This window comes from Notolepis coatsorum (genome assembly GCF_963971535.1).
Source record: "Notolepis coatsorum genome assembly, chromosome: 7".
NCBI classification, from domain to species: Eukaryota; Metazoa; Chordata; class Actinopteri; order Aulopiformes; family Paralepididae; genus Notolepis; species Notolepis coatsorum.
In genome coordinates this window covers 74,620,476-74,647,687 of record NC_140171.1, presented here as the reverse complement: position 1 = coordinate 74,647,687, position 27,212 = coordinate 74,620,476, and the positions used below count along the sequence as shown (strand labels likewise).

General features: G+C 43.4%; 1 protein-coding gene across 2 annotated transcripts in view; it reads left to right on the top strand.

Moving 5' to 3' along the window:
- tmod1 (tropomodulin 1) overlaps nt 1–27,212 on the top strand; it is a 259,845-nt gene extending 232,633 nt beyond the window's left edge. Inside the window, exons 10-12 of one of the 2 annotated variants that reach the window (XM_084318114.1) lie at nt 11,133–11,277; nt 19,184–19,283; nt 24,463–27,212. In XM_084318114.1, the coding sequence (XP_084174240.1) occupies nt 11,133–11,277; nt 19,184–19,283; nt 24,463–24,481 (264 nt within the window). In that variant the 3' untranslated portion in view covers nt 24,482–27,212. The remainder of the gene's footprint in view (nt 1–11,132; nt 11,278–19,183; nt 19,284–24,462) is intronic. The other variant, XM_084318115.1, reaches the window with a different exon arrangement.

The following is a 27,212-nucleotide window of genomic DNA, read 5'->3' as shown; positions in this document are numbered from 1 at the left end:
TCTTAGAAAAGTGAATAGTCTTGGTCTTGATGTATCTTTGTTTTTAACAGACCCGACGACTTTAAGGCTAAATGCACTTCCTCCTTTTTATCAGGTTTTTTTTAAGTGTTGGACACTTTTCAAGTGTATAAGAACTGCTTCTACTAACTCGTTGCACTGGTTACTGGAGGAGCCTCTTGTTCACGGTGCAAGAATGGACATAAGCGACTGTGCAAGCCCTGGGCTGACTGGACTGCTGTGTGCTGCCGAAGTGGTAGGCCTGAGACAACTGGCAGACACAGCAGGACCAGAGTTAAAAGATGCTCAGGCTGTGTGCTCTTTATTGGGCCTGAGGTTGCAGCGCTATGCAACAAGGATGCTGGATCTTTGGAGACAGAGTTTGACTGTCAAGGAGCTGGGCATGCTTAGCTTATACAGCAATGGAGCATTAAAACCGGACAAACAGGAGGTGAGTTTCCAAATGTCTACCTGAGCCCTGTACTGGGAGAAATGTCTGGTCCTCTACTTTTTATAAAGGACTCAACATTATACAAAATGGATAGGAAATCATGGTACAGAAACTGTGTCAAAATAATTAATAAGAAATGGCTAAATAACAGAGTGGACACTGAAAGAAATCTGTGTTTTTCAATGTACATTTGGTTTATAACTGATATATAGAGATGAGCTTTAAGAGCATCTACTGAGACAAATCTATAGATCTTAATAGCGCTGGCAGGCAGAGGGTGTTGCAGCAGCAGACTGAGATAGAGCTCAGGGCATGCCGAGGTCGCCATCGGCACATAAACAAACTGATAAGCAGCAAGAGGGGTGGGTCGGAGCGATGGGGAGAGGTTTGACATCATTAGAAACGGCGTTTTATGTGTGTTAAAGGTTGTTACCATGACAGCGCGTCACATAGCGACCGAAGAGAGGCCGGGCCTGTCGTTGCTATGGCGAGAATATAGAAAAGTACGTTTTCTTCCGGGTAAGGGCAGACTGAGATACGAACCACACAGAAGAGAAGAAGCTTGATCAGGGACTTGGAAGCGATTCCCCCTCCCCCTCTCCTCGCGGGGAAAGGACTGACGTGGCACGACCACAGAAAAGGCTTTGGGATAACAGCCAGGCTGCAACGATCACCGAGCCGGGTAACAGGAGATCATTCGAATAATGAACTTTAGTGTTCCATCAGAGACTTTCGCAGGGACAACACAATCTGATAACATCTGATCTGAGGCTTTTGTTTATGTAATAAACCACGCTTTTTCAAGAAAAGGACTACGCTGCCTAGTGTCAAATTATTATGGTTGCGGATTGCATTAACGGGGAATGATAAGGATTGTACAGCCAGTATGTGAAGACGTCAAAGAAAATAAACACAATGCAGGGTCAGTGGATGGAGAGATGATAACACAAGCCAAACAGATGAAGAAGTGATACTGGCTGATTGATCAGAATCCAACAGACACTGTATGGAGGAGCAGGCTGTATGCAGGTAGTGACACTCAACCTGTGTGGAGGGTTTTATACAAACCTCCTTTAAAAAAACAAACGGCAGACCTTCAGTGGAGGATTCTGCATGGTGCTGTGGCAGTGAACGCTTTTGTTTCTATCATCAACCCAGAGGTGGATAATAAATGTCCTTTCTGTGGGTTAACTGAGACTGTTTTTCATGCATTTTTAGAGTGTAACAGGCTTTCATGGCTATTTGAGCTGCTCACCGACGTTTTCAGGCATTTTGGTGAAACCTTCTCTGTTATTGGTTATATTTTTGGAGCAGGATATAAAAAATTAAATAAGAAAAAATGGCAACTGCTTAATTTTCTGGTGGGGGAAGCTAAGCTTGCAGTCTAGACCATGCAGTGTGTTCTATCAGTTAAATAAGATTTAAACCAAGCAAGTGCGTGACCCCGAATGCCAACATGATTCTCAAGCCGACCTAGAAGAATCGAATGATCAATAGTATCAAAGGCTGCACTGAGATCAAGCAATAAGAGCACAGAAGTTAGGTTTGAGTCAAGAGAGAGCAGTAAGACATTTGTGACTTTGGTAACCGCTGTTTCGGTGGAGTGTAAGGCTCCAAATCCAGATTGAAAAGATTCATTAAGATTATTGTTTGATAGATGGTCAGTAAGTTGCGTTGCGACAATCCGTTCTAATATTTTGGATAGGAACAGAAGATTGGAGATGGGTCTGTAATTTTTTAAGATTAGAGGGTCGAGGTTCGGTTTTTTAAGTAGTGGTTTAATGACGGCTGATTTAAAGGCCAGGGGCACCACGCCAGTAAACAAGGAGGTATTGAAGATATTGAGTAGGGCAGGGCCTAGAGTTAGGAAGAGTTTTTTGATGAGAATTTCTGGAAGAGGGTCAAACAGACAGGTTGAGGGTTTAGCCGTGCCAACCAATTTAGAGAGGGCACTAAGTGAGACATTTTCAAGGCAGCATAGTGTATGGCTGGATTCAAAGTCAGGGGGAAAGCCCATCAGAGGTTGGGAGGGACTCTGATTGTTGAGTAAGCCAACAATTTCATCTTTTATGAGATAAATTTTCTTGGTAAAGAATTTAATGAATTTGTTAGCCGAGAATGCATGGTTTAGGGCACTTGGTTGTTTCTGAGTAAGTTTTGCAACTGTTTTAACACTTTGGCGACCAAAGTCCTGCGGCGATTTATAGTCCAGAGGACCGAGCTTTGTCAACAAACCGATGTACTTTCTAACAGCTATATATATACTTTATATTATTGCTATCTGTCCATTCTCATTGTCACTTGAGTGCATAAACCGTGCCTTCATAATGGCTTAAAGAAAATAAAAATCCATCGGTTGGTTGTCATTTTATAGCACCGTGAATATAAGGTTTATCCCAGTTTTCGCCTCGTCTTTTTTCTGGGGAGCTAGATATGAGGCTAAAGGCTAGTCACATTATATCAAACGCCATTTCTGTTGTATATATACGAATGAAATAAAACAAACTGCATAGCATCGGCCTCAATGATACTGCAGTGGAGCGATGGCGCCCCTAAGAGGATCTGGCCGGTATTGCATGTTGCCGAAATCAAATATGCGGGTAGGTCCCCAGAGTCGATCGGGGATGTTAATACGGTTATTAATATGGAATAAAACAATAACAACTTGCCACGAGTTAACTCGTGGCTCTGGTCCACAACGCATGGCACCGTAACACGTATAAACTCGTGGCTGGTCCTTAAAGTGTTAAACAAAAACTTTTAGTTGTTTTTGTTTTCGTTAATGAGCCTGGAAAAATATGAGATTTTGGCAAGTGAGAGTGCCTTTTTGTAGTTATATGGTCGTACTGGCGAATCGCGTCTCGCTCTTTCGCCATATCGAGATATACCTCATCTCCAGTACCTACTGTACTTCATTAACGAAAACAAAGCAACCATGCACTTGACCAGGCCCTGCCCCAGTGCCCCCCTATAAGGCACCAGGCGTGGTCACACTTGCCCTTCCTCTTTTTCGTTTTCCATCATGGACGTGCTTTGCATCCCATGTAACTAGCTGTTGATGAAATGCAGAGAGAAATTGAACAATGTTGGGTTTCGCCGGAGATTTGCCAGCCCCTGGAATCTTCTCGGCATGTTCCAACGGCGCGTCGGGCCTGTCCTGCGGTTTCCTCGTCTTTTGACAGCAGATCGAGGGACGTCACGCGATGTTTAGCTATCGGGCTAACTCGCGCCCAGGTAGGATCTGCGCCACTAGGCATAACAATGCTGCCGTTAGTGATGCTGCTCGAGTTGTCCCGGGAGACAACCGAGTTGTGTATTGGCGCAAGGGGCAGGATATCTGGGTAAACGTTGTTGTTTTCCCGGTTATCCTGGAGCGTGCGGCTAACGCTATGCTATATGCTGGGTTACTGTTTCTGTTTTTGATTCCCCGCTGAGGGCTGTCTTTCTAAAAGGTCTTCCCTCCTCTTAACCATTCATGCTGATGGTCAATCGGTGTCTACTGTTGGGAGTATTGACAGGGGCTTGTTTACCTTTTTCATGGGTGAATGGGCTGAGGCCTAGGGCTGGTGTACTTTTTGTGAATATTATGAATGGTATGCAGGACTGGTGTTCTCTGGTCCGCATCCCCTTAACATTGTGTGTATGGGCTAGCCCATTCTACAGTGTATTGGTGGTGTTTTAGTTCATTTATTCATTAACCCCTTCATGGGTGCACACCACAGTGGAGGTTGCTGGTGCTCCGTGTTTATGAAGCAGGTGGCATCAGTCCTTTGCCTCTGGCATGTTGAAACAGTGCCCGCCCGGCCGAGGCCATGAGGTGAGTCGGCCCGGCGGGTGGCTGGTGGTATAGAATTAGCAGCGATTAGTAACTTTGTTCGAATTGCTGTTTTTTTCTGTCAAAAATGGTGTCTGGTGGCGGGGCCAGGGCCTCGCCAGCGGCTGTGGCGAGGCCCTCGACCAGCGGCCATGTTTCCCCCGCCTGAGGTACCCTCGGCTCAACGTCAACAGGTGTCCACAAGGTCGACAGCCTTGGCGGCCGAGGGATCGGCTACATTGGATGAGCACTCCCTAAAAAACCGTCGCCGTCCAGCTGTGTGCAGCCCGCTCTCCGGTCACTCCCTCCCCCAACACCAGCGGAAAAGGGGCTCTGATTTGTTTCCTTTGGCTGCAGGCCGCGTGTCTTCAATGAAGCGCAAGCGGCCCCACGTTCGCTTCTCATGGGGACAGGGGCTGACACCCAGTTGATGGCTGAGACTGGGTCTGTCCGTGAGAATGTTGTGCTGTCAAGCGGCTCCCACATCATAAGCTGTGTTTGGTTGAGCCTGGTGTTACATCTGTCAACTACAAGGGTTGTCAGCAGGGGGACTCGAGACCTTTTGAGGCAAACAGTGCGGGCTTCCCCGACCTCGCCTTCGCCAGGCCGGGTATCACGTTGATGCCTCCCACTCCGGAGAGCCCGCAGTGGTCTGGCAGGCACGCGTGATTTGGGTGGTAGTAATATCACTGCAGGGCTACGGTGTGTAGGAACCCATGGGGGCCTCACACCTTGCATGTCCAGCTGCAGAACAACTCCTCAGCATGCTGGAAGGGTGTTCAGTGGGGGAGCTTTTGTCACCTAGTATGATGTCAGCTTCCCCCGTATCAAACCGGCCCTTTCTGTCGGGGTCCCCCCTTGGGTGCGATTGCCTCGTGGGTAGTGTCAGGGTCCGATGTCCCGACTCCACGGAACGCTCTGCTCGCACGGTTAGCGGGTCTAGGGTTGGCTACGCGCAGCGGGTGGGACCGGGCCGCCTATCTACAGTTCCTAGCGGACCAGCGCCAAATGGCGGCGGGTGCGTTTGGGAGTATCATCACATATGGCTGCAGCAGTACCATATATCGAGGTGGATGGAGAGAACGCTGAGGCGGGGACTTGTGTTTACACAACCCCACCCGTTTTCAGGTTTGGTACAGACCCTATTGTCAGGGTCACCAGCAGTGACAGCTCTGGTCAACGAGATCCAATCTCTGTGGGCGAAGCAAGCCATCGTCGTGGCGTTTTCCTCCCGGTATTCTCTGGTGCCCGAGAAATCGGGAGGGGGGGTGTCAGACCCATGCTGGTTTAGCGTATGAGTACCAGAGGCTGCCGTTCGACTTTTCTCTGGCTCCCCGCATCTTCACCAAGTGCGTGGAGGCCGCACTGGGGCCTCTGCATCGTCAGGGGTTACGAAGTGTATTCTGCCCTGACGACGTTCTGGTCCTTGGCGGTCAAGGTGGATCGTCCGGTCTCATACCAGGCAGGTGGTGGAATTCCTCACCAGCCTGGGGTTTGCTGTAGACTGGAAGTAGAGTACTCCTCTTCCCAGTCAACGGGCGGAGTACTATGGGCAGGGCCGCCTGGGAGAAATGCGAGGCCCTGGCGAGATTTAAACGCGAGCTCCCTCACCCCCCCCCCCCCCCCCCCCCCCCCAAAAGGTAAAAAAAAAGGTAAAAAAAAAAAAAATTCATACAGTTAACATATTCTTAAATAATAGCGCTGCCCTAGGCTGGGCATGATACAGTCAACATATAGCAAGAGAGAGAGCGAGAGAGAGCTCCCGTTCTACAGTCAATATACAGTGTACAGAGAGAGAGAGAGACACATTGGAAAGAAATTGAAATGCTATTTGGCCCTAAACAGAGAGTACACAGTGGCAGAATACCTGAGCACTGTGACTGAAGATCCTTGACTAGGTACAGACTCAGCGAGCACAGCCTAGCCATCGAGAAAGGCCGCCATAGGCAGACTGTGTGTGTTACAAAGAGAGAGAGAGAGAGAGAGAGAGAGAGAGAGAGAGAGAGAGAGAGAGAGAGAGAGCATGTGTGTTAGAGAGAGAGAGCATGTCTGTGTGTCGTGTGTGTGTGTTAGAGAGAGAGCATGTATGAGAGAGAGATAAGCAAAGATGAGCCCCTAAAGGATATTCAACTTTTAATGGAAGAACAAAACAGAAGGAAAAGATAACTTCACAAAGGCAACATGAATATACATAGATCCAAAAGGACAAAGATCAACACTTAAATCCAAAGAGAAGAGGGTCTATACCAGAGAAAACAAAGTAGCAAGGAGCCAAGGGCCGACATCAGCTAAATAGGCTAACTGCAAATAGAGTAGCCAGGTACTGACACCAGGCCACACACAGCTTTGGCCAACGCTACCCAAGCTACACAAACAACCAAGACAATTCACACACAGCACATGTCGTATCTCCAAATGTTGTGAAGTAACATATGTTTTGCCTGGAAAAAAACATCGTTATTAACAAAACATTCGGGAGGGGAAGGAAGGAAGAGTGGGGTAATGTCCAATGGACATCTTACCTGCACCAAGGAACGCAGGGCGAAAGGCCGCAACACAGGTCTCCACGTTGACGAAAGGCCTCTCGCTGGCGGGACAAAAAGAAGCTATGGCCGGAGCCTTGTCATGGTGCAGGCCCGACTACATCTTCTGTCAAAGATGATGTCGTAGTCAGAGTGCCAGGGCCCCCTGCTATTCTCACGGCTAATGTCAATGGTCGTAGCCCAAGCTAACAGCTAACTCTAGGCTAACTGATAGCATCAAACTAACGTTCCCAGCCGAGCGCAGCCGGCAGCTAACGTCGTAGCTAAACAGCTAACTGGCTAACAGTTAGCTCAACCCGGCTATCGCTAACCATTAGCTAACGCAGAAGCAAGCTATGCGGCTACCACTGAAAAACTGTACAACGTGAGAAAAGCAATACAGGCCAACACTTCAGACAGCCGCTGTGTTTTCCTCTTCTCATACGAAGAGAGAAGGGAAAAAGAAGGCAATACACGTCCCACTACAGAGTGGTGTTTACCATAGCGGTGCCGGCAACAAGTCCAGGCCACACACCGTTAGCTACTAGTACTACAACAGCTAGTCGGCCCGGTTGGCTCCCGAGAGAGAGAGAGAGAGAGAGAGAGAGAGAGAGAGAGAGAGAGAGAGAGAGAGAGAGAGAGAGAGAGAGAGAGAGAGAGAGAAAGAGAGAGAGAGAGAGAGAGAGAGAGAGATCCACGGCGGGAATAGAATAGAGTGCATTAAAAACTCACCAAACGTCCAAGAGGATGGAGACAACCGCGTGGAGTTGACGAAGTTCATCTGCCGAACGACCATCCTCTTCATCTTGGCATAACAATGCTGCACGCGCTGTCTCTAGGTTAGCTAACGCTAGTTAGCCTTTAGCTAAGCTAGCTACTAGCCGACATCATCATGGCTATATCCCGACTGAACCACACGTTAGCACTCAATATTATAACGTAGCTAAAGCTAACTAGCTGTCCCTGTCTTTAATAATAATAATACATCTATTTTATATAGCGCTTTTCCAGGTGCTCAAAGACGCTTTACATGGGCAGGAGAGACAAACTATGGCAAAACAAAAAACAGAACAAAACAGAACAAAATAATACATGACAAAATAAAATAAAATAAAACCGACAGAAGGTCAAAAGCAAGATTGAAAAGGTGAGTTTTGAGGGCTGATTTAAAAGATGTCAGGGTGTTTGCATCACGGATATGGCTGGGGAGGGCATTCCAGAGGGAGGGGGCAGCAGCAGCAAAGGCCCTGTCGCCCCAGGTCCGGAGCTTGGTCGTGGGAGGTGTTAGGAGATTGGCATCTGCAGACCTAAGGCGACGGGTGGGCGTGTGACGGTGGAGGAGGTCGGACAGGTAGGGAGGGGCAAGGTTGTTGAGGGCTTTAAATGTGATGAGTAGTATTTTAAAATGTATCCTGTATTTGATTGGAAGCCAGTGGAGGTCGTGGAGGACAGGGGTGATGTGATCAGAGCGACGGGTGGAGGTGAGCATGCGGGCAGCAGAGTTTTGGACATATTGGAGTTTATTGAGAATAGTGTTTGGTGAGCCGTAGAGGATGCTGTTGCAGTAATCTAGTCTTGATGATATGAATGCATGAACCAGTGTTTCAGCAGCGGAGAGTGATGGGGAGGGGCGAAGACGAGCAATGTTCCGGAGGTAATAGAAGGCCGATTTGGTTATGTGGTTCACATGGGGGAGGAAAGAAAGGGTGGAGTCCAGGATGATGCCAAGGTTACGGACGTGAGTGGAGGGGGTGACAATGGTACCATCAATATTTAGGGTGAAATCCTGGGTGTGGCTGGTGAGGGATTTTGGACCGATAATGATGATTTCTGATTTATTGCAGTTTAATTTGAGAACGTTATTTTGCATCCATGTTTTGATGTCTGTGAGGCAGGTGCTGAGGGTGGAGAGAGTGGCTGGAGTGATAGTCTTGGTGGAGAGGTAGAGCTGAGTGTCGTCTGCATAACAGTGAAAACGCAGGCCATGTTGGCGGAGAATCAGACCAAGTGGAAGGATGTAGAGGATGAAGAGCAGGGGACCAAGTACTGAGCCTTGGGGGACACCATGAGTGATGGGGGCAGTGGGGGATTTGCAGTTGTTGATAGAGATGAATGGAGGTGATTAGGGGAGAAAGGGCAGGGAGACAAGCCTTGACTAGGATGGAGGGGATAGGGTCCAGGATGCAGGTTGAAGTTTTCATTGTAGAGAGAATGGAGGATAGGTCCGATGCGGTGATTTCAGTGAAGGATGTAAACGGGGGGTTGGTCGGTGGAGGGGGGGTTGAATCCGGAGGGGAGATAGTGTTGGCGGAGGCAATTGTTAGTTGGCTGTGGATTTTGTCAATTTTGGCTAGCCTGACTGAACTGTCTAACATGCAACAACTTTCATCTTCAGTCCATCTGCCAAACGATGTCCTCTTCATCTTGGCTGGCATAACCTCCAATGCTGCACGCGCGAAATAGTCAGACGCTAGTGATGGGTCGGTCATGAGCGACTCGTTCATAAGAGCCGATTCATTGCCGTGAGCGTGAGTCGAATCGCTCACGTCTGGCAATGAGTCGGTTCACGCCCCCCCCCCCCCCCGGCACGCACACAGACACACACAATTAACTCAACAGACGCTACCTTACCTGTAACCCCTCCCCTCATTGAAACCAATTCTGCTGCCTGCAGAGCATCAGAGCTGCCTGCAGAGCCTCAGAGCCAGGAACAAGTCAGACACATTCTACAAACGTGTCTAATGTGAAATATATAAGCATATAAGCAAAACTAGATTTTAGGTCTGTGATGAAAAAGGGCCTTGCGGGAAGGGGGCCCTGTGCGACCGCACTGCTCGCACACCCCCTGAGGCGGCCCTGCATACAGTCTACCCTACTGTAGGTTTGAGCATCCCCGTTTTCCATCAATAAAACTCCTTCCTCCTTTTATGACCATATTCACTTACCTGCTGCTAACCCCATTCTGTCGTTTTGGACAGTCTCTATTAGAAGGGGCACTCGTCTGTCCACTCTCTCTTGTTTCTTCTCCATTCCCTTTATCTCTCACTCCTCACTAGGGCTGTCTTAAATACTTCGAAGCTTCGTTCGATGGCACAAGCTTCGAACATAAAAAAAGAAATCGAAGTTTAAAAAAAAAAAAATAATAATAAATTATTAAAAAAAAATAAAAAAAAAAATCTTTTTTACTTCGATTTGTGTGTGTGTGTGTGTGTGTGTGTGTGCACGTGCGCGCATGGGGCCATTGGGTGGGGCCGGGGGACAAATACACTGGAGGAAAGTAACCCAGCTCAGCAATGCCCAAATTATATCATCACTATTGCCTGTTTGAAGGATATCGTCCTCAAACACATATACACCTACATGCCTTGTAGAATTCCACACATAAGAAAGAAAGATACTGGGATGAATAAACAAAATAGGAAATAAAATGTAGAAATGCATGCAATACATAAATAAATATGAATCTCCATATATGAAATAGAACATTTAGATAAGGTGTTTTGGTGAGTTCTTTGTTTTTTTGTGGAAGTAGCCCTTCTTAAAAATGCATGAACATTCACTGATAATTGGTCTGTAGTGGAGTCTACAAGGTCTACATTGCCGGACCATGTAGAATCCGGACCTTGTAGACTGACAATTCTGTGCATAGTTTAGTCTACACAGGCCATATTTCAAATAATCAAAATCTTACTTCATTCATCTTAAACATTCTTGATTTGGGGGATTGGTAGTTCCCATGAAATCTGAAGTTGTTCAAACGACAACAGCGATCCACCTTGAATTAAATCACACAGCCGAGTGAAACCTTGTTGGCTGCGTCACAGTCACGAAAGGGGCTACTTAATTCATTAATCCAATCCACTTTATTTATAGAGCACATTTAAAAACAACAAAGTTGACCAAAGTGCTGTACAAGTCCCACAACATAAGATAAAAAAATTTAAAAAAAAATTATATAAAAAATAAACAAATAAAAGAATAATAATAAAAAAAAAAAAAAATCCAAGCTTCGAATTAAAATCGAAGCTCGGCCCCGAAGCTTCGATTGCCAAAAAAAGCTTCGAAGGTCAGCCCTACTCCTCACCCCCCGCATCCTAGTTCTCTTCCAAGTTCAAGTTCAACATTGTGTCACAAAAGCATGTTAAGAACAATGAAATGATCCCCCCATTTCACAATGACATCATCAGCGACCACAATTAACAACAATTACATTGACAAAATCTACAGCCACATACTGTATATAATATTGGTATTGTTGTGATACACAACCATATCCACCTCACCCTTCTCTCTCTCCCTCTCCCCCTCTTGTTTTCCCTCTCTCTAACTCCCTCTCTCGCTCTCTCAGAGCCAGCCTCTGGGTAACAAGGTGGAGATGGAGATAGCCAGCATGCTGGAGAGGAACACCACACTGCTGAAGTTCGGCTACCACTTCACTCAGCAGGGCCCACGCCTCCGCGGCTCCAACGCCATGATGAACAACAACGACCTGGGTGGGTCTCTCACACACACACACACACACACACACACACACACACACACACACACACACACACACACACACACACACACACACACACACACACACACACACACACACACACACACACACACACACACACACACACACATGAATACTTTATTGGTTGGTTCCACAAATTATATTACATAAACAGGGAATCAAATATATCGGGGCCAAGCAGCACTGAACACTTAAGGGTACACATAGCACCTCATTCTCCACACGGCTAAGCTGCGAGACAGAGCAATATTTGGTCATTAGTTTGGCTTTTCTTTTAGACATTGCAGCAATTCTCAGACCGGTCATGGTGCATTTGTATACATGGCCAAGACTTCAGAGTACAAGTACACAATATATCTACACCTGTACCCAAGGTCGGCCATCACATTGAGCAGTGGTTGGTATTTGATATACTTGTCCCGGAAGGCCTGGTCCATGTACAGATCAAAGGCACAGCCTACTTCTATGACCAGCACCTCCCTGTGGCTGGTGTCAACAAAAACATCCGGTGTATTTGGTATGTTAGCAAAGACATCGTTGGTAAGACAAAACCACTCTGGTAGCACTCTAGCATGTTTGTACATTCCTGCACTAGATGGTGAGATGTTCCGTACCGCATCAGACACAATGTCCACAATACGGTCATGACGAGCCATGTACAGGTGTTTGTATGCATTACATCCATTTGTTATGTGTGCAATGGATTCTAGGTGTTGTTGTGAATCCTGATGGTTTAATGTTGGTTTATGTTTAATGTTGGTTTAACACACATGCACACATTTCACACTTATTCTGAAATGTGAATCCCGCGGGGATATTTTTAATGAATGAAACCTATCGGGCATTTGGCTCTGATTCGTTTCATATTCTCCACTGTGGATGTATTTGCTTAACGGAGCGCCCGGATTGTGTTTCATTCAAGCATAAATTGAAGCGTCTTTATGCATGGATTGTGGATGTGAATTACGACGAATCTGAATCTGTGGATTGTTGAATTGTATCAGTCACTCACATGATATTGTAACTGGGATTAAAATGTCTGAGGAGATGCGCTGTTTGACGGATTTGATGACGTGGACGTGACTTGAGAAAATGAATGAGCAATTGCAAGCCTTTGACGTTTTGATGAATGAATTTGAGAAAATGCATTTATCAACATTTATCATCATCATCAAGAACTGTTATCTGATGATGAACAAGAGGGTGATGAACATGACTGGTGTCACTGGTATAAACCAAAGGTTAATCAATTCAATGCATGTATGGATGATGTCCGAAACAGATTAAAACCTGATTAATAGTGAAACCGTATAGCCTCCAAGTCTCCCTGACATGTTATTTCGGGGGTCACGCCTTGAAAACTTTGGGAACCGAACCATGTATTTATATAGTACATGATACCTACAGTAAGCACATATAGTACAGATATCCTCATAAGTATCTATTAATTCGTATCAATTAGATACTCTTTGGGCTTGTTTTTATCTACTTATTCTGAAAGAGTTGAACTAATTATTTTCGCTAGCAAGATCTTATTCGATTATTCATTCCATTAAGCCTACTGCCAGCAGGCACATTTAAATAAACATAATTTGATTGATTGGGGTAATGAGGGACTTAAAATGTGCCTATAGATTATGCATTTAACTTGTCTGCGAGGCTATTGAGCCGTACTGTATTGTACCCATTCTGCAATCTGTTAATAAAGTTTTCAATCAATCAATCAATCAATGCCGTTAGAAAATCAGGATTTCTGCGATCGACACCTGCTGTCTTTTCAGATGAGGCGGCCGCGCGCAATTATCCTGAGTATCAAGTCTGGTTTGAATTAACGAGACTGAATCAGCGTTCAAGGAACAGGGAAAGCCTGGATTCAAAAATCGGGTTAATTGAATCTGGCTAATGGGACTTTTGATCGACTTAGTTGAACCAGGTACGGGGAATAGGGCCCAGACACAGACACATCAGACACATCAGACACATATGCACCTGTGCACACTCACAAACCCATGGACACATAGACACATGGACATGCACAGACACGACATGGACATAAACAGACACATGGACATAAACAGACACATGGACGGACATGCACAGACACATGGACATAAACAGACACATGGACATAAACAGACACATGGACATAAACAGACACATGGACGGACATGCACAGACACATGGACATAAACAGACACATAGACACATGGACATGCACAGACACATGGACATGCACAGACACATAGACACATGGACATGCACAGACACATGGACATAAACAGACACATAGCCACATGGACATGCACAGACACATGGACATAAACAGACACATGGACATAAACAGACACATAGACACATGGACATAAACAGACACATGGACATAAACAGACACATAGACACATGGACATGCACAGACACAGGAATGTATCAGTAAAACATCCAAGATATAGCAACGCCTCTACTGTATTAACAATGGAGGACTATGATGGAAATAAGTCCTGGACTTTATCATGTTCTCCTTGAGTTTTTTTTTGTATGACTTGTGCTTTTTGTCAAATAAACTAAACTAAACTAAATACAGGTGCTGATTCAAGCACTGTCAGCATCGAGCACAGATGCAGATGTGCACACAGGCAGATATAAAGTGGAGTAGAGTACAGCACACAGGCAGATATAAAGTGGAGTAGAGTACAGTACACAGTAGAGTTGTTCCGATACCGATACCAGTATCGGAAATGCCGCCGATACTGCCTAAAATGCTGGTATCAGTATCGGCCGATACACGTGAAATGTAGCCTCCGATCCCATGATGTATTTTATCTTCTGCCGAGTCCTGCGGAGAGTGAGGATTATAAAATGAACGTGTTTTAAAGTGTGATGCTGTGTCATTTTAACAGCAGATACACTTTCTTAAATTCCATTGTCCCCGACAGTGCGGTGTGACGGGGAGCTCGGACGGAATGTGTTTTGCTGGTGTTATGATAGCATTAGCTGAAAAGCTAGCTAGTTGGAACAACATCCGCCCGTTACATCAAATCAGATGATCGCCTGTCCTTTCTCCAGGACCTGACACTGTCCGTGACCGTCTATCAACAATAATGCACCCACGGTGAATTGTATTTAAGTTAAGTAGCTACTGACTAGCGTTAGCTGACTAACGTTATCAAATGTCAATGCTGGAAGACGAGCTAGGTCAGCTAGCTTAGCTTGATAACGTTACCGTGTCTAAAGTTGGTGCTATTCATAATCCAGCAATAATGGCTGCAGACCTGCAAGCAAAGTACAGCAAGTTCCAAGTGCCAAAGGATAAGAGTCTGAGGCGGAGTTTCAAAAGAGAATGTTGAATATTTATTTTGCATCAAAAATCACAACATTCGAACGTTCTATCTGCCACTAGCTTACAGACTGAGTAGGGTATATCTGCAGAGCCACTGGGTAGCGAGTGCAACACCGTTTAATGTCCGTGTGGATCATTGGAGTAGGGTATATCTGCAGTGCTGCAGCCCCATACTCATTGATTAATGATACTAATACAAATCTATACAATCAGCTGTTGTTGAATAAATACCATTACTTTCTAGTTATTACTAAAAAACAGTATAACAGTATCTGTAAAAAAAATATATATATATATATTTTTTTTTAATGTATGCACTGGTATCGGATAAATATCGGTATCGGCCGATACCCAAAGCTTAGGTATCGGAATCAGATCGGGAAGGAAAAAATGGTATCGGAACATCTCTAGTACACAGGCAGTTATAAAGTGGAGTAGAGCAGCGGTTCTCAACAGGGGTTCCGCGGCACACAGGGGTTCCGCGGAGAGCTGTCAGGGGTTCCGCGAGATGCCTGATGGGAATGTTTCTTTAAGAATATAGAATGACAACTATTAACTAAACAAATAGTCTATCTAGTGCTTCATGTGTATACAATAATTGCCTAATCTAATAACATGAACTAAAAAAGAAATCGATCAAAATGTCTTCACACGTTTCGTAAAGTTATTATAGAAACAACTTAACGTCCGCGTCAGGCGTCATTGCTTTTACCAACAGATTTTAACGCATTTCCAGAGAAGTCGCATTCGTGTGACGTCACATCGCGGGTCCTATCTCCGTTAGAGCCGGCTCTGATCCGTTATCAATGAATTGCAAAGCGGGCGGCTGTCGTGATAATAATTACTAAATGCATTCAGTGCTGGATCTAATCAAATGGATTTATCGAGACACGTTATGGAAAGTTCAAGACCGGATCACAAGCGTGCTAATTACACGCTTGGGCTACGGTGATGGGCTACTCGCCAAGTGCAGACAAAGTGAGTGTATCCGCTGCTGTTATTATTATGATACAAAATGTGAATGAATTAATGAAAACTGTATTTAACAGATAAACAGTAAAAGGCACTCTGCAGATTACATTTATATATAGCTGTTTTATACGTCAACATTGTGTCCCTGACCGTCAACAAAGAATGGCAGGATGTGATGTCATAAACAAGCGTCACCTCACTAGAATAATATTTCCAAATGGTCACACTATGTTATTTTTATAGAAAACAGTGCAGCTGCAACAGATAGCACTTTATTGATATTTTTCTGTATTTAAAAAAATAAATACATGATTTTCTGTTTTGAGAAATGGTCACACTAGTTTATTTTTTTTTGAAAACAGTGCAGCTGCAACAGATAGCACTTTATTGATATTTTTCTGTATTTAAAAAAATAAATACATGATTTTCTGTTTGATAAATGGTCACAATGTTATTTGTATAGAAAACAGTGCAGCTGCAACAGATAGCACTTTATTGATATTTTTCTGTATTTAAAAAAATAAACAGACGATTTTCTGTTTGATAAATGGTCACACTATGTTATTTTTATGGAAAACAGTGCAGCTGCAACAGATAGCACTTTATTGATATTTTTCTGTATTTAAAAAAATAAATACATGATTTTCTGTTTGATAAATGGTCACACTATGTTATTTTTATGGAAAACAGTGCAACAGATAGCACTTTATTGATATTTTTCTGTATTTAAAAAAATAAATACATGATTTTCTGTTTGATAAATGGTCACTATGTTATTTTTATGGAAAACAGTGCAGCTGCAACAGAGCACTTTGATATTTTTCTGTATTTAAAAATAAAATACATGATTTTCTGTTTGTTTCCCGGTTTCAATGGGTTAAATAAACGTTATTTTGAAAGCAAGCACTTTTGTCATCATTGTAGCAAAAAAGACAGGACCGCAAAAGTCTTTATCGTATGTAGGGGTGCCCTGGAATCTTTTTTTGGACACAGGGGTGCCTTGGCAGCAGAAAGGTTGAGAACCCCTGGAGTAGAGTACAGTACAGGCAGATATAAAGTGGAGTAGAGTACAGTACACAGGCAGTTATAAAGTGGAGTAGAGTACAGTACAGGCAGATATAAAGTAGAGTAGAGTACAGTACACAGGCAGATATAAAGTGGAGTAGAGTACAGTACACAGGCAGATATAAAGTGGAGTAGAGTACAGTACACAGGCAGATATAAAGTGGAGTAGAGTACAGTACACAGGCAGATATAAAGTGGAGTAGAGTACAGTACACAGGCAGATATAAAGTGGAGTAGAGTACAGTACACAGGCAGATATAAAGTGGAGTAGAGTACAGTACAGGCAGATATAAAGTGGAGTAGAGTACAGTACACAGGCAGATATAAAGTGGAGTAGAGTACAATACAGGCAGATATAAAGTGGAGTAAAGTACAGTACAGGCAGATATAAAGTGGAGTAGAGTACAGTACACAGGCAGATATAAAGTGGAGTAGAGTACAGTACAGGCAGATATAAAGTGGAGTAGAGTACAGTACACAGGCAGATATAAAGTGGAGTAAAGTACAGTACACAGGCAGATATAAAGTGGAGTAGAGTACAGTATACAGGCAGATATAAAATGGAGTAGAGTACAGTACAGGCAGATATAAAGTGGAGTAGAGTACGGTACACAGGCAGATATAAAGTGGAGTAGAGTACAGTACAGGCAGATATAAAGTGGAGTAGAGTACAGTACACATGCAGATATAAAGTGGAGTAGAGTACAGTACACAGGCAGATATAAAGTGGAGTAGAGTACAGTACACAGGCAGATATAAAGTGGAGTAGAGTACAGTACAGGCAGATATAAAGTGGAGTAGAGTACGGTACACAGGCAGATATAAAGTGGAGTAGAGTACAGTACAGGCAGATATAAAGTGGAGTAGAGTACAGTACACATGCAGATATAAAGTGGAGTAGAGTACAGTACACAGGCAGATATAAAGTGGAGTAGAGTACAGTACACAGGCAGATATAAAGTGGAGTAGAGTACAGTACACAGGCAGATATAAAGTGGAGTAGAGTACAGTACACAGGCAGATATAAAGTGGAGTAGAGTACAGTACACAGGCAGATATAAAGTGGAGTAGAGTACGGTACACAGGCAGATATAAAGTGGAGTAGAGTACAGTACACAGGCAGATATAAAGTGGATTAGAGTACAGTACACAGGCAGATATAAAGTGGAGTAGAGTACGGTACACAGGCAGATATAAAGTGGAGTAGAGTACAGTACACAGGCTGTATTGTGCAGACACACATGCCTGCATCAGAAACGCTGTATTCACCTAGATATGAGGAATGTACAGGACCTTTTTTGATGACATTGGTGCAAATACAACTGACAGGGTTTGACTGTAGGTAAAGTAGGATCTCACAGGACAAAGACAGTGTACAGTATATCATAACATACAATATTATGTGCATCAAAGTATTGCATGGTATACAATATATGGAGTAATATGCGTCTATGGATAGATTTAATAATTTCTTATGATATAAATTTTATTATAGAACAGTGGTATGGACAGTGCATGAGACTCAGAAAGTTGGAATGTTCATTCAAATTATACCATTGCCATGGTAACATCAATTCTCTGAGTCTCTTCTTTTTTTTTATATAATCCATTTTAATAGGTGTGGCCATTCTATAATTTCCAATTCTATAGGATAAACGTTCATGGATCCGTCAGGCACTTTATAAATGAGCCAGTGTGTTTTTCGGCATTTACCAGCAGCCTGCAAGGTACCCTACCCCGTTCAAAGCCATTCAGGACTATTGCACTTGGCAGCGGCAGCTGTTATTCTCTGCATCAGTAGGCAGTTATAGCTTATATGGCTGTGCTCTAATCAGCCTCTAACAGAAGAATCAGGCTGATGTCATTGGTCGGTACAGTTAGAAAGTCTCAGCCATTTAAAACAGTGCCTTGGCATCAACAGCCAACTGCCTTCCTGGATCATGACATCAGCACTGGGGAGAGAGAGAGGGAGGGATGAGGGATGGAAGGAGGGAGAGGGAGAGAGAGATACATTTCTCATGTCAGGGAAAGTGAGGAGAGGAATGTGTGTGTGTGTGTGTGTGTGTGTGTGTGTGTGTGTGTGTGTGTGTGTGTGTGTGTGTGTGTGTGTGTGTGTGTGTGTGTGTGTGTGTGTGTGTGTGTGTGTGTGTGTGTGTGTGTGTGTGTGTGTGTGTGTGTGTGTGTGTGTGTGTGTGTGTGTGTGTGTGTGTGTGTGTGTGTGTGTGTGTGTGTGTGTGTGTGTGTGTGTGAGAGAATGAAAGAGGGGGAGAGAGAATGAGAGATTGACCTGGAGCAGCTGATACCCCTTTATTAGGGGTAAGAGAGCATCCCATCAACAATAGGCTGTTCTGAGGTCAGTTCCCTCTCTAGAAAACACACAGTCACTCATGCAATGTTTGTGCATCTGTCACGTTTAAGTGTGTCATGTATGTTTTGTGAGTGCGCCGTTGTGTGTGTGTATAGTGGGTATCATAACATCATGCAACCCCTGTTTGTGTTGTAGCTCGGGTAGTCAGGTCGGACTCAGACGGTTCCTTCACCCTCACCCTGTCCGTCCCCGAGCTGGAGAGAGCCTTCGGGAAGAAGTTCAAGTCTACGTCCAAGTAAAAACAAAAAAAAAGGATAAAAAAAACATCCACTCCTCTTTTTTCAACGCTCTGCCTGGTGCCGTTTCTCCCGCTTCTACAATCAAAGTTTCTGTTTCGTACCTGAATCTTACATTTCATTTCTTCCACTGTGAATTCTTCCCTGCTTTTCTTCACAAGTGTCTTCTTTCATTTTTCTTATTTGAATCATTTATATTCTGTTCACAGCTTGCAGCCTTTTTCAGTATCTCCTGTTTTTTATATCTTTTTTTTCATTCGTAACATTTTCTTTTTTATACATTTTCTTCCCCACTTCTTCTCAAGGCTGCAAATACCTGCTTTTTGTACATTCCTTTTTGTAATTGAGTACCTCAGATGATTAACCATATAGCTCTGTTTTAAATATTTTTTTTATTATCTAAACGTGGTGTTGTGCTCATTCCAGGGAACTCCCTTTGCCCCTAATCCCGATCCAAGTAATTTAATATTGAGTATTATGCCGATACTGAGCTGCACACTTCAAGTCTGTTAAAGTTAGTAAAACCACTCCAATGTAGGTGAGATGTGCTTGGTAATTTAATAGCTCTGCTTAAAGAAAGAAAATGGCCTACATCACAGTTTTCATTTATTTTTCGGGTTTAATATAGCCGATACAGATCAACATCGATCAATTAAAATATGCTGTGATCGGCTCCAATTCCATCTTGTCCGATCCGATCTGATCATCCCTAGTTCATTCCTAGTTAAATCAAATCAAATCAAATCAAATTTATTTGTAAGGCCCGACAACACACGTTAATGTCCCCATGGGCCGGACACGTCTTCTTTAAACAAGTCAAGAAGAAACATAACAATAAGTCAAGAACAAAACAAGAACACCATAAGGTCCAACAAATTTAAAATAAATGCAAATAAATGAATGAATGCAAGCACTCCCAGACAAACCCCACGCGAAGATAAGGAAAAACTCACTAAAACCTAACAATAGGGAAAAATGCACCACAGGCAGTGTGGAGGAGAGAAACCTTAGAAGGGCAATTAAAGACAGCAGAGGCTGAGTACTTCGTGTGGTGTATCACATTGACATTCCAAGTGATTTGGATTGACTTTACAACTGCAAATGTCCTAACATTTTCAAAACAAGAGTTATATAGTTCTCCAGTGCAAGGGTTCAATTATATATCCCCCCGTGCTCTCCATCTTCATCTTTCTTGTTTTCTTCTTCTTTTTTCATGATCATGGCTGTCACAAAACAGTCACATCTAGAGACCTAAAAACCTACTCTAGCGAGGCCTTTAACCTTGAACTGGAAAGTCTGGACTTGTCAGACGAGCTCAATGGTACACTGGTTGAAGAAACATGGCTTGGCTTCAAAACCAAATTTTCAACGATACTAAACAACATGGCCCCCCTAAGAACCACTAGGGTAAAAAATCGCGCTGAGCCGTGGATGCACGCTGAAATACTGACCGCTATGAAAACCAGAGACAAAAAATGCTCTGAGTTTCGTAAAAGTCAGTCAAAGCTTAACATAAGCACGAGCAGTGAACTCCAAGCCCACGTGACTGAACTCAAACTGGAAAGAAACAGACTAAGAAATGATAATAACCAACTAGGCTGCAGTAAAAAACTTAAAACCAGATTCTCAAACATAAACATAAAGACGGACAACACGCTCATCACAGAAAAGCTGGATGTAGCCAATTACTTAAATAGTTTCTTCACAAACATAGCCACAACACTGGTAAACAAACTACCCTCCCACTCAGGGCATTATGGGGTAGAACACATAGTAGCATACTACAAGAACCTAGGGGTCCACAAAGACGACTTCAAACTGGAAATGGTAACAACAGATGAGGTACTCAAAAAACTGAGCGCCCTCCAACCCAACAAGGCCACTGGCCATGACAACATCCCCTCCAAATTCCTCAGAGACTCAGCAGCCGCCATCACCCCAGTCATCACACACATAATAAACCTCTCCATAAAACAGGGACACGTCCCCAAGGACTTCAAAATTGCGAGAGTGACCCCTCTGCACAAAAAAGGCAGTAAATTAGACCCAGGCAACTACCGCGCTGTTTCTATCCTTACCTCCATCTCGAAAGTCATGGAAAAAATTGTATACGAACAGGTCGAAAAATACCTTGCGGAAAAAAATCTAATCTACGAATTCCAATCTGGCTTCAGAACATCCCACTCCACTGACACATGCCTTCTCTATTTAAACGACCACATCAAACAAGAGGTGGACGCGGGCAAATACTGCGGCATGGTCATGCTGGACCTACAAAAGGCCTTCGACACTGTCAATCACACCATTCTGATTGACAAGCTAAAAGCAATTGGTTTTGATAGTCTATCAGTGAGCTGGATGCAATCCTACCTGGAGGGGAGAGAGCAGATGGTGGAGGTAAACGGTACCCTATCCCCCCCCCTCACAGTAAACTGTGGTGTTCCACAAGGAAGCATACTAGGTCCGCTACTGTTCCTAATTTATGCAAATGACATGTCGTCAGCTTGTGACTGCAACTTGTTCCTGTTTGCGGACGACTCAGCCCTGCTGGTCTCTGACAAGAACAAGTTACAGGTTGAAAAAACCCTCAGCTCAGAACTAGGCAAAATATGCATATGGCTCGCTGATAACAAACTATCATTACACATGGGCAAAACAGAGTCCATTCTCTTCGGTTCAAATAACAAACTCAGCAAGACCGACGGCTTCTCAGTTACAGTGGGTCACAATATTGTCACAAGGAAAGAAGATATTACCTACCTGGGTTCCATCCTAGAGGCAAATCTTTCCTGTGACAAAATGGCATCCAATGTAATAAAAAAAGTCAACCAACAAACTCGATTCTTGTACCGGATCTCCTCACTGGTAAACAAGAATACCCTGAAGACTCTAGCAGGAGCACTCATTCAAGGGTACTACGACTATGCTTGCACCTCATGGTACCAAAGCACCTCAAAGGCGCTAAAAACAAAATTACAAACATCTCAAAACAAACTGGTCAGACTACTGCTTGACCTTACTCCTAGAACCCACCTCACCCCTGCCCACTTTGACAACCTAGGATGGCTTAGAGTAGACGACAGAGTACAGCAACTTGCAATGGGCCTGGTCTACAAGATACACTACACGACCAAGGTACCCATGTACATGACAAAATACTTCCCAAAGGTCAGTGAATACCACGATCACAACACCAGAGGGAGCTCCACAAATCATGTTAAACCCAGATTCGGCTCAAACAAGGGACTAAACACGTTTTGCAATTATGCCACATCAATGTGGAACGCCCTACCCAAAGCTGTAAAGGAATGTGAATCACTACCCACTTTCAAAAACACTCTCAAAAAACACCTAAGGGAGACTGCAACTCGAAACTGGCCCCTGTAAATGTCCGAACACAACCCCCTCCAATGTACAGTAAATTACCAAGTATGGTCTTGTCAATAATCCAATGTACAGTGTTGTTTGTACAGTTGTACAGTGTCCCCCACCCACCCCTCCTACCCAACCCCCCCCCCCCCCCCACTCCTAACCAACCCCCCCCCCCCCCCCCCCCCCCACCCACCCAACCACCTCCAATGCACAGTCCCCCCCCACCCCCACCTACCCAATCCAATGTACAGTTTCCACGCCTAATGTATATACTCTTTTCTTTCTGGACTCTTTTTGTATCACAAACAGTACTGTAATTGCAAATCTGGTATGTCATAAATGTATAGATGGAGCAGTACTGTCTATCTGTATGTCATGTATGTCATATATGTTACGATGAATTGAAAATGGGGGACCCTGATGTAAACAAGACGAAAGTCTTTCTCTGGTCTGCATCCCCTTAACAATTGTATGTATTGAGCTGTACTGTACTGTACCCATTCTGCAATCTGTTAATAAAGTTTTCATTCATTCATTCATTCATTCATTCATTCATTCATTCATTCATTCATTCATTCATTCATTCATCACCTCTCTTCTTTAACCCTTCAAACTCTTCTGAAATAGAATTGAGTTGGAATTTAAAGCATTAATGTTCCCCCACTCTCTGCTAGGCCTCTATTCTTCTCCTTCTCCACCAGAATCTGGTTTCTCATGGTTTGGGATCTTTTGCTGTTGCACTCCTTACTCACTACATGGTCAGAATTAGTAATATGGTTTGAATGCGCTTGGGACTTAGAATGAGAGACTATGTCTTTAATTAGAGTTGAGCAGGGAAAGAAAAGGACTTCCTTCCCTGTGATTTAAAGGGAGATGAAAGGGAATGTATTATTGTCACCTTCAAGTAACACTTATATATATATATTCATATATATTCTGACGAGCAGGCTGAATGAAAAGTTCCCCCACATCGTGAAGTCTTTTGATTTTCTCTCATCTTTCTTTTTGACCCTCCTCTTTGGACTCTCCCTGCTTTTCCTTGGAGGCTACATCTGTATGAGATTCCTTGGAGGCTACATTCTTCAAAACCTCAACTAGTTTAAAAACATTCCTAGTCTCTCTCTCTCTCTCTCTCTCTCTCTCTCTCTCTCTCTCTCTCTCTCTCTCTCTCTCTCTCTCTCTCTCTCTCTCTCTCTCTCTCTCTCTCTCTCTCTCTCTCTCTCTCTCTCTCTCTCTCTCTCTCTCCTGTAGCTGGCTGCTGGGTTTCCTAACTTTCCTAGTCTCTGTACTTCTCTTGTCTTCCCTTCACTTCCAAACGTCTCTCTCTCCTCAGAAGCTTCGGTACTTCCCAGGGTACTCCCTTGGCACTTCATTGCAGAGCTCTCTGCCAAAGCGCTGTTGTTGTTTCATCCACCTAGAGGGGAAAAATGGTGATGTGACTTAAATGTTTTAGTAGTCTCTTTTCTTTCTCACCCCACAGCTGCAGTCCTCTGTCTGATTTGCCTCTAGCCTCTCTGCTTTCTGCCAAGCACTGCCTTCTTGTTCTAAAAACTATTGTGTGTCTGATTAAATAGGATTCATTGAACACTGAGATTGTATTTTCTAATGTTCTTCCTTTATCTCCACCCATTTTTCTGTCTCATTGGCTGTCCCCTCCTCCTCTCTCCCTTCCTTCTCTCTCCCCTCCTCTCTCTGTCCATCATCACCCCTTCCATCATCTGCTCTTTCTGTCTCCTCTCTCTCTCTTGCTCTCCCCCCTCTTTCACTCTGTCCATCTCTTCCCTCCATCCCTGTTTCCCTTCACAGTAAGAAAGAGAAGGCTTGAAGGAGGACCTATCTTCCCCAAGTGTCGGATAAACGTGTAGAAGCCAGGACCCATCTAGCACATCCCACCCCTCCTCCCTCCACCTCTCCAAGCTCCACCTCCCTCTGATGACAGCCTATACCCATGCTCCGACATGCTCTGCAGTGACTCTGTGGTCTCGGTTTATAACAGACCTCTGCCCTGCAAAAAAGTTTTTTAATCTCATATTCAGGTTCATCAAGAAACGTCCTAAACATGTTATTTTTGGCAGTGTGAACTTCTTCTACCCCCTCAGACACTTGTTGGTATTTAGATAGGATTAAAACGTGCCACTCACCTAAGACGGGAAATGTTTTTTGTCAAGGCAATACAAGTCAATATCCACTGTGATATTATAGCTGTCTTCCCAGGCTAGATTGAATACATGATTTGACGCCATCTTGTTTGCAGTCTTTTAATATCTTTTCAAGTGTCTCTGGGGCGTACAGAAAGGCTTCAGGGGTTGTTTTTTAACAGGATTTTATTGAGTTCTATTATCTACTGTAAATTAACTGATGCTGTTATTACTCACAGTTTCCTACTGATGTTGGTTCAAGGTGGACACACACTACTAAGATTTGTTCAGCTAATTAAGCACCAAGATTTCTATAACTAAATGAAGCACCAGCGGTTGCCATCCAAGACTAATAATATAGGTTGGGTGTGCTCCAAGAAAGCTTTTGAGAAGATTATGGAAGACCCCCCCCCCCCTGATCTTCTGAACTTGTATGTAGGAATCACTGCGCTTAATAGCTATCTTGTAGTTTGTGTTTGTCCTTGGATAGACTCTTCAGTGATGGATATATACTGTATACATATGTAAACCTGGCTACTGTGAGACCTGCCCATTATATACTGTATTTATTTGTGACATACAATGAGCACAATGGAACACTCGTTATTTCCAAAGTTATTTCTGCATATTTGAAGTCAGATCTTCTTACAGCACCAACAGACAGTTTTGTTGATGTCAACATATATAACATCATGGCAGTTGGAAAAATTATTAAACTGTTCCAGCAGCACAAGTCGCAGCGGTAGTAAATAAATATACATAAAAAAATAGAAATAACAACACGACTGTTTCTTGTTGGGGGAGCTAAGAAACCCAAGAGGCTCTGGAGTATTTGAAAGGATTTTGAATACAATTTGACAGCAAGTATGTTTTGTTGATCATTTGTGTTTGTTTGTTTGTTTTTGTTTTTTGTTTGTTGTTATTTACTGGAGCTGAACTTTGTGGTCGAATGTGACATGGTTGTACATCACCCGACTGTTAATGGCTGGTTTCATGTAGGCTATAAGCCTCTTATAAACTAAGATTTACTTTTCAGTGTGTATCTCCATGGGAAGTGTTCTTGTTTGTCTAGGTCGGACAATGATTAATCCCAATTGGTGTGTTTATTTTCTGCCACGAAATGTAGCCCTTTTATTCTGACATTGTTCCTTTCAAGGTCATATGAAACGGTTGCACCACCTGCAATGTCTTAACATTGTTTTGGCAACGATATGATGCACTGCTGTACATTTTCAGCACCATGGCAACCACTCAAACATGATTTGGTTTTGTGCAGACACTGTATGTAAGCAAACTAGGGGGAGGAGAAGAAGGAGTAAGAAGCTGTCCTATTGGTCAATTACAACTACGGCTCAAGATTATGTCTGTTTTTAGATGTCTTCCTAAAACTAAGAAATGGGAAAATATCAGCTGTGGCAGTTTTAGTGTGCCAAAGGGGATTCTTAAATCTCTTTTGTCCTGCGCTTCTACCTTTACCTGCCTTATTTCATATTGTTTCTTTGTCTCATGGACATTGGTGCTGTGGATACTGTTCAACAAATTACTGTGATTTTAGAATCATGAAAACACTTTAGAAATATTGGCTTTAATGCCTCTCTGATATTTTTTTTTATGTAAACAGTTTGAACACATTTGATGTCACAGTTACCACATGCCCCACATGGAAAGCTTTATATAAGAAATCCAGCAGGATTTTGTAATTATAAGTCATACACTTTAAGTTTAGTTTTAAAATGGTGAATTTTTATAAAGTATGTCATATGTGTCAGGTTACATAAATTTTATCGGGCAGTGTAATGCGTGAGAAATATGTCATGTATGTCATATAAAACATGTAAAGGAAAGTCAAATATTTTCATGAATATGTTCATGTTAAATTTTCCAAAACTGTTTTACTTTGGAGTGGCCTTCATTAAAGACATTTCGGGCACCACATGGTTAATCAATCAGTTGAATTCCTCTGTGCATGAGAAATGGCGAGTGGGAAAGCAGCCCACCAAAGGCCAGGTGTTGATATTCAACAAGATATGGACGCCAAGGGACTTCATCACCATCAAACACTGTTGATTAGGGTCGGGCCTCTCAAAAGCATCTAAATTGAACATAGTTTCTTAAACTGTCAGGACCCAAAACAGATCAACAGAATGTTCCTATTGTTTCTTTGTTGTCAATAACCTGGATCCAAAGGCAAGAGACTATTATGTCTTTTGAGTCTCAACTATATGATTTAAATGCTAATCTGAGAAAACTGTTCATGATTGTGTTGACATGGTGAAACCCTTTAGCTTGCAGTTTCTAACTGTTTTCTATTAGTTGAACTTAGCAGTGCTGAAGCATCATGCAGTCTGTCTGTCCATCAGTTCTGTTGTAATTTTTTCTTATTCTTTTTGCTTGACTATGTGTTTTGTTAGATAGCGC